The sequence below is a fragment of the Taurulus bubalis genome, assembly GCF_910589615.1.
Source record: "Taurulus bubalis genome assembly, chromosome: 15".
NCBI classification, from domain to species: domain Eukaryota; kingdom Metazoa; phylum Chordata; class Actinopteri; order Perciformes; family Cottidae; genus Taurulus; species Taurulus bubalis.
In genome coordinates, this window is record NC_136603.1 from 4,763,194 (window position 1) to 4,772,271 (window position 9,078).

Consider the following 9,078-nt stretch of genomic DNA (forward strand, 5'->3'; position numbering starts at 1 on the left):
TGTCTCACTATAGAGGTTAATAGTGTTCTTACGTTGTCACTCAACAAGAAACATCAATGATTTGATTGGTTTTCTTGGAGAAATTGAAAGATAATTTAGCTTTGGCTGCAAAGAAGGAGAAAATAAATCATGGAATATATATAGAAGCAAACAGGAAAAAGTATATATAAGTAGATGTGGACGAGAACTATTTAATTAATTTAGCTCCACAGGCAAATAACACAACGCCATTGCTACACAACCTCTACACGTGATGATGGACTGAGCATTAAGAAGAGCAGCGTCGGAGCTCATTCACGCTGCAGACGTCCCGCCATTTTATTTAGCATTTGACTACATCGTAATAAGAAACTGTTGTCAGAATATGACATTTTAATGTTTCCACGTTGCTTTGGTGAGCTGCACTCTTTACTAACCCTGCAGTTGACAGGTCAGGCACCATTAACCGAGCACACTGCCGAGTCAGAGCAGGTCAAAACACCCATTGGCGCCGCTGCCACACCCACACACACACACACACACACACACACACACACACACACAGATTGCTCAATTAGCCCTCCTTAAGCCTGCGCCTCTCTTAACCCTGCAGCTATACGCTTATAAGTCATTACTCTCAGGGTCAAGTGTGATCCCTGTGCTTATCTGCATCAACAACTGGCAAGTGCAGGCGTTCTCTTGCACACACACACACACACACACACACACACACACACACACACACATTCGTACTCCTCTGGTGAGTGTTGTGGGTAATGTAATGGAAGATTTTCTCTGTCAATCGGGAAAGGAGGAATAAAGTCTCTGAATCAAAGTTGTCTTTGTCCGTTTATTTCTTGCAAGAAGGAACATAGACGTGTTCCTTCTTGCAAGAAATACACATTGCACACAAATGCACATTGGTTTTGGGCTCAGTTATACACTCTTCCTTCCGACGGGTCGGGTAGCACACGAACATGCACAGACAGTGAGTGTGTACGGGCGGAGGGAGAGCTGAATTCATGAGGCTACACGTTTCCGGGCCTCAGCGGCAGATTCACAAGCAGACTTCATGGGGGGTAACAAGGAATGTGTTCTTCCAGATAAATCAGAGGACAGGAGGCCACGAAAAGGTCAATGCCAGCATAAGCACAACCTAGTTATATAACATATAATATATGATTATTCAATGATAGGTATTCAAACCTGCAGCAATTATAACGTGTAGTATTTTTCCATTACAGTAATAAAAAGAGGCAATACTGCCCTCATGTGCTCTAAAATGTGTATTTACAAAAAAAGACATTGTTTGTGGACGACTGACTGGTGAAGTCTCCAGCGTAACTCACCCTGAACCACATCTCAGTCACACACAACGCAGACCTTTTGGTTCAAGGTGCCGGATCCTCACATTGGAAACGTGAGCCACGCCTCTTGAGACGATCCTGTTTTGTGGGACGTTTGTCGGACGGATTCCAGCTCCGTGTGTCACTGCGGCCTTCAGAAAAGGCCTAAATCTCCCCGGCGCTATTGGGATGTAACGTCTGCGAGGTGAAACAGTGAGATGTTTTATCTGAGCCGGATCACAAAGCGTCTCCTCTCTCTCTCTCTCTCTCTCTCTCTCTCTCTCTCTCTCTCTCTCTCTCTCTCTCTCTCTCTCTCTCTCTCTCTCTCTCTGGAGCCTCTTCGGTCTGAAAATGACTCCGGGATGTTGTGGTGGGCCGGGGAGGAAACTCCCTTTCACCACAGCCCTGCTATCTCTGTGGGAGTTCATTATACACACAGACCGGCCACACACACACACATGAATGCACAGGCAAAACACACACATTCATGAGCACATGTTGTATGTATGACACGCACACATGCAATATCTATTGTGGGAGATTACCCACGCAGATGTGGACACCATAAACGTACTGTCATGAATATGTTTCTGTGGACATCCACTGCTCCACCCACAAGGTGTGTGTGTGTGTGTGTATGTGTGTGTGGGGGGGGAGGGGTCTTTGACACTGAGCCGCTTGTGTTCAGATGGCAGCCGTTACTGTAAAACAGACGGAGAAGTAAAACCACTGAGGGGTCACGGGGTCAGGACATGTCGGGGTAGTCCTCCTGTCTCATAGCTCCCAACCTTAAAGCTGCAGTAATCCATATTTTATAACGCTAAATGTTCGGATATGTTCACCAGCTCGTCACTAACTTACTGTTTGCTGCTGAGTAGGTAGCTTACTGCGGCTTTTTTAATGTATTTTTGCTGTATATGTATTTTGGAATTGTGGTCCATATTGTTTCAGTTTACCAGAAATGGCAGCAGCAAAAAAAGAAGAAGCTGATAACCGCCAGACAGTCATCAACTCGAGGGTGAATATAGAGGAACATTTAAAGGACCGCCTCCTTGTGGTTTTACTCAATTAAATCTTGGTGTAGCAAATCATTAGTTGAATGTCGTAGAGAATCTTTACTGTTGTTTGCCCCAGTTGGTGGAGGACAAAACGGAGCTCAAAGTAGTGAACATAGTTTTTTTTCCAGCTTCTGCTGCTGTGTAAAGCTGAAGCTCTATAAAGGTGATAATGTGTCAATTGTGTATTTAAAGCTTATTGTAGCATCCTCAGGTGGACAAAAAAAACAGGCAAAAGGTTTCCACCCACACAAAATTGTTCGGTTTCAAGGTCCAACAATGAAATTAGTCCAAACAAATATAAAGATGCATGAGATACTGATGTAGATTTTCAGATGGAAATATGTTGTTTCTCTCGTGAATCTTCTTCGACACCAGTTTTTAAAAAAAAAAGGTGCTTTCAATGTTGCGTGTCATTGGGGGAAACCTTACATTTACTGATTGTTTACAAATAACCATAATATTTCCATGGATTGGAAACATTCATTTCTTTCAACAAATCTGTAGCCTATTGATTTGCATATCAGAAGGTTAGGGACACCTGGTGTATTGACGTATTGAAGGGCTGTGCTGCCTGACTCCCGGCTTGGGGAAAGAAAGTATGGACTCACTGCAGCCTGGAGGTCAGGATTACTCACCAACGGCCACTAGCTAGACTCTGATGTCACCTGCTGGTGAATCTGGGGTATGACGTCTCATCAGAATTTGTAGAAATCTTTATTTATATCGTCAGTCAAAAGTACATCATCCACCCCTCCCCCCCCTTAAGGCCATGACTCTCATAACATTGGGAGGCAGCGCTGCAGTCCTTAGTAAAAACAGAGGGAGGTGAAATCCTAAAAATCACATTATAAACCAAACGGTTGCCGGTCAGGGGCAGCAACAGGGATGCAGATACTCGACGGGTGTGAGGTCCCTTTTTGATTTTAAAAAAGGCGTTCAGCCCAGAGTGTCGGAGGTGTGCCAAACTAAATTCTCCTGCAGTGGCGCCGGAGGACGCTGCTCCCTTCCTCCAAACGTAATAAAACGTCACCGTGGAATTTAAGAGGTCAACTCTCGTCACGGTGAACTTGGGGGGTTGAGCTTTGCCGACAGTTCTCCCGTTGCAACGTGTAAACAGACAAAAGTAAGAGCCAACTTAAATTAGGAAAACTAAAACGCAACAAACAGAGGGGCTTTGTACTTCCCTATTTACAAAGAATTATTGAACATGAGTCTGACCAGAACAAACCGTTACAGTCGTAAAAGTCAAATAAAAAAAAAATAAAAAAAGCAAATGTCCTGCACAGGTTGGAAGTTGTTCAAACGTTGGTTACGGGGTTTCCTTCTTCAGTAGCTCATCGTCCAGCTGACGTCGTGGTTGACAGGGTTGGTTTGACTTCACTCAAAAAATAAAAAAAAGGGCCTTATTACAATATAATTTGGGGACCAAAAAAAAAAAAAAAAAGTACAACAGAGACATGGCATCATTTCAAATAAAACACCTGCAATTGTGCAACTGCTGTCAAAATGTAGAACATTAAAAACAAATTGGGTTGAAGCCATCCTGAGAACAATCTGGAAATAATAAATACACCCTGGACAGAATGATGGAGCCCGGCCCTGTTGATTGAAGATGTGTGTGTGTGTGTGTTTGTGTGTGTGTGTGAGACAGATCACTCAGTCCAGACTGTGTCTCTAGGTGTGCTAGTATCCTTGGAGTCCATTATAAACCTTCTGTACAGAGCCCTGCTTCAGAAGACCCCGGATACCTGCAACAGCAGAGCGATGACCGTTAACAGCAGCATATCAAAAAACACATACACACATTTTAAAATATGTGCCACGATTCTATTGGTTGATCTCACCATGTCCCCCAGATATTCTACACCAAATGATAACTTAAAAAACTCTGAAACGACTGCTCGAAAGCGCTGAAATTGTTATTTAGAGTTCTTGTTTCGTTAAATTTGATGACAGTAGTGTACCCACAGCATACATTGTCTCCCCCTGCAGGCCGTGAGAGTAATTACGCCGACACTGTTGACGCTGGTAATGACGAATACCTGCAGGTGAGCTCGCTGCGTCTCCCTTGACCTCCCTGGTCAACTCCAAGGTCACTGGACGTAACATTTAAATACGGCCAATCAACTAATAATATTTGCTTCGTAAATTCCCATATCTTTCAACCTTTTTTTTCCCCTTTAAGGGCGTTGAATTCAATATTCTGAGATTGCCTCCCCACATAGCGACGGAGATATATATATATATATATATATATATATATATATATATATATATATATATATAGCAAATAAGTTGGTTGCTGCTATAGTAATGCTCTGAACATCATATAGAGACACTTTAAAAAGTTGTGAAGTAAAGTAAGTTCCCCAAATCCAACACGGATCCTTTAAGTGAAGGACAAATGTCTCACCATCTTTCTGCTGTTCGTCGAGCTGCGTCTGAGGAAACTCCACGTCGAAGGTGATGATGAGGGAACCTCGGATGTTGATGTTGTCAAAGTTCGGAAGGCCCTCTCCCTTCTTCCACATCCGAGCGCCGGGCTTGGTGATCTTATCCCTCACTATGTGGACCTGTGAGGCAAAGACGGACGCAACGACTCAATTCAAATTCGCATACACCTCTTTCCCCCCCCAACTTTAATTACCAGGTTCTATTAGAACCACATGCTCTACAGTAGTTAAAACACCAGCAACGTGCAGAACCTTGTGTCCGTCCAAATGTTCGATGTCCATCTCAAAGCCGATTAGCGCCTCCACCAGGGAGATGGTGACGTTTGTGTACAGGTCATCTCCTCTGCGTTCAAACACAGGATGTCTGAAAAGAAGAAGAAAAAGCGTCACGTTACTGTATGCCACCAGTCTAATATTCTGCAATCAAAGTATTTGGTTGCAAATCACAGACACAATAAATACAGCCGGTTCCTACTTTAGCACTTTGATGCGGAAACGTAGATCTCCAGGTTCGCCGTCGATGTGAGGTTCTCCTATGGTCACAAATAAAGACGTTAATGACGGGAAGTATTTTTAAAAACAATTGATGGATAATAAGCTTTGCGTAGATTTACCTTCTCCAATGAAGGGATACTCCATTTCATCTCTGACTCCTTGTTCAATTTCTACCTCCAAGGTTCTCTCTTCATTTACCAGCCTGTGGTGAACAATACAAAAAAAAAGTGATGATAACAGGTGTGATGTGCACTCAGTTGCCCGTTTATTTGGGACACCTAAACAAATGCATAACATGTCGACTACAGTGTGACTTTGTGCTTCTGTGTCCTGCAGTATTTTGTACAGAGACAAAAAACATTTGGGACCGGATCAGAAGAAAAACAGGGTGCTGCAAACTAAATAATAACTAACTAATCCAAGAGAGACCCGAGGACAGTCAGACCCTAACACAAAACACTGGCAGCACCAATGAATGAGCAGCAGTGGTTGAAAAGAGACGGCACACTCTGCTATGAGACATGCTGCACACACACACACACACACACACACACACACACACACACACACACACACACACACACACACACACGAGATCTGCAGCAATAAACGGGAACCCTACCAGCTCCAATTAGACCGGATATGATAGATAGATATATACTCTATTTATCCCCAAGGGGAAATTAGTTTGTCACAGTAGCAGCAACTGACAAAGAAGACACAACAAATATCAGGAATGCAAAATACTCAATATATACACAACAAAAATAGAGCGTATTAATTTAGGAAATTAAACAATAAAGAAAGTGCAAAAATGCAAAGTATGTGCAGTGTATAAGCTGGTCCCGGGTCAGGGCTCAGTTATTGATAACCAAAAGGACCCTTGAAATAAAGCACCGTAGATAAATCCGCTGCCATGATCAAGTCCGGGTTTCTAGTCTCAATTTAAATGTGCGTCGCGTGTTCCCAGCGTTATCGAGGACGGCGGTGAACAGGAGCGATGACTTACTTCACATTGGGGCACTCGTCGCACACCATCTCCTGCGTCATCTGGAAGCGGCCGGGTCCGAGCTGCGTCGTCCTCATCTCCTGTCTGCAGTTACACTTCCTCTTGCCGGGGGCTTCTTTGGCTATCGGCTTGTTGCGTACGACCTGGGCGACAAAGCAGCGAGCGAATCAGACGATGAACCCGCACATGTTGCAGTGTGACGGGTGCAAAGCGCCGCTTGACAGCTTAAATATCAATGCACGTTGAATCAGACATATGCAGTTGGGACACAGTCCACTTCATACTACATGCTTCAAATATGATTCATAAGTGCAGGTTGTCTTCCCCTCACCTCGACAAAGTTCCCAGAGTACACCTCTTCAAGCATGACCTCCAGGTCGAGTATGATGTCATTTCCTCTGGGGATGTTCCTGTCCTGCTGCTGTCGATTGCCTCCAAACATGAACCCAAAGTCACCAAAGAAGCTACAGAAGGAGGTGAGAGGAGACCATTTGTTTTCCAAGTATAGACAAAAACTCAATTGAATCTGTGATTTGATTTAGCATCATTCCAACAACCCACATATTCATTTAAAAACACTGTCGGTACATTTTGAATCAATCTTTTTTTGTAGCACGTTTGTAGCAAATGTCCCAGAAACAGATGTTAATCTTGTAAACCGATTTCCCTGAAGAGTTGGTTCATCCTAATCACAAGTGGCATATTTATCCTCATCTAGTTTTAGTTGAATTTATCTGAAAAATTCAATAAAAAAAGTTAAATCAACAGGAACATTTATCTTCGAATCAGTGTCACACTGACACAATCACACTGACACTGAGTCAATGGAACCCAATACTCTCGATAATCAAAAGGCACACAATGTCAACAGTTTTGTTATTAACCATTTATTTGGTTAAAACCAGGAACTCCATTGTAAACGGTTCCCAGTGAGGTCCGTGGATTATCACATTAACAATGAAGCTATTGTTTGTTTTTTGGTTGAACTGACCCTTCATTCAGTAAAGATTCCCCTTGGCTGTAAAACAAATAATAATCTGAGACCCCCACCTGGAGAAGATATCGTTGTGTGAGCTGTGGTGACCTTCTTTCAGTCCATCTTCTCCATACGCCTCGTACTGTTTCCTTTTCTCCTCATCTGAGAGCACCTGAAAAAGAAGAAGAAAGAAAACATGTCAGTCACGGAACAAACAAATACTACAATGTTTTTAATTCACATTTCATACAACATGTGGAACCAATCATATAAACGCCTTTTCAAGACAATTGAATCCAAATGCTATGAAACAAAACCTCAAACACCATCACATGATTTGTATATAAGAATATTCACAAAAGCAGTACTATTTGCACAAGGTAAGTTAAGATAAGGTACTATATTTATCCCCAAGGGAGCAGCAGTTGCAGCACAAAGTAAGAAAGAGTGTTAATGTAAAACAGAACGCAAATGTGAAATAGCAATACAGGTCGACGTATAAAATAGACATCTGAAATATACAGATACAGAATATATATATGTGGAAAAGAACTGTCATATAGTTATAAATCACACGTCACGGTTATCTATTTTAAGAGCAACGTGAACATTTGATAGAAAAACACCTGCAGACCTGCTCTGAAGCCCCTCCCACTTATCCACGTCTAGCTTTCCTGGAATGCCAGCTGTGCCGCGTCACAGCCAATCAGATGCGGCCACACAGTCTAGTCGACCAATCACAGTGGCCGTGCCGTTTCCAACAACAACCAAACAGCCAGCGTGCCAAAGAAGAAGACTTTTGTGTCCATCTACGATCTACAGTTTTTTGACAGTCATGCAAATAAAACCCCATTTAGGATCAAAATAACTTTGCCGTGCCCTCTCCACAACTCCCACCAAGCACGTCGTGTGTAAACTCACCTCATAAGCTGCTCCCAGGTCTGCAAATTTGTCTGCAGCCTTCGGGTCGTCCGGGTTTCTGTCGGGGTGTAACTGGAGAGCCAGCTTTCTGTAGGCCTTCTTGATGTCTCTGATGGATGCACTCTTGGTTACCCCCAAGATCTGATAGAAATCTCGCCTACGAGAGAGAGAGAGAGACGAGAGGGTGGGGGTGGTAACAAAGGGTTATGATCGACACACAAAAGGGAGCAAAATGTACGTTATATAAAACACTGTTGTCACGTTTACAGGGTGAATTCTAAACAGGCACCCGGGAGGAAGCCTGGGTGTAGCTTAGCTTGTATGCTAGCTCTCAGCTAACTAAGCTAGCTTGCCATTAAAAAAAAAAAAAAAACAGCCGTTAGAGTACCAACTGTAAACGCGTAACTAGGTAATAACAAAAAGCGAAAATAAACTCTTATGCGCGCGCTACTAGCTCGGCGCGTGAACCTGCTCCGGTGCACACACGTTGGGAGCTGCTCTGGACCAATCACAGTGGAACATGTGTACCACCTGGCGATGCTGTGTGAGAACGTACCCGGCGAGCACCGCGGTGATAACGTAAAGAAGCAGGCAGCATACATTGCACAGATTCATCCCTTTGGTCGCCATGGATCTTCCCGTGTTTCAAAAGGGAAGCAGCTAAAAAGAACAGCCGGCTTTTTTGAAGGTTGGATACCCGGCTGCCCGTCACGAGCCTTCTTCCTCCTGTCAGAGAGAGCCCACCCACAGGACGTCTCCGTCACAAAACACCACGCCCTCCATTAAAGAAACACATCCTTCTACTGGATAAAGCCTCTACGTTGTGTGTGTAACAGTGTAG

The 9,078-nt window shown here is 43.5% G+C and overlaps 1 protein-coding gene across 1 annotated transcript; it reads right to left on the bottom strand.

Annotated features, from left to right (window-relative positions):
- Positions 1-3,081: 3,081 nt before the first annotated feature.
- Positions 3,082-8,867, bottom strand: dnajb11 (DnaJ heat shock protein family (Hsp40) member B11; the record flags this gene model as incomplete). The annotated part of the gene is made up of 10 exons (XM_079230536.1): positions 3,082-4,131; positions 4,797-4,956; positions 5,089-5,200; positions 5,312-5,369; positions 5,451-5,533; positions 6,341-6,483; positions 6,672-6,804; positions 7,391-7,488; positions 8,238-8,394; positions 8,794-8,867. 10 exons carry the CDS (start codon positions 8,865-8,867, stop codon positions 4,067-4,069), a joined length of 1,083 nt encoding a protein of 360 aa, XP_079086662.1. The 3' UTR covers positions 3,082-4,066.
- Between the last annotated feature and the right edge of the window lie 211 nt (positions 8,868-9,078).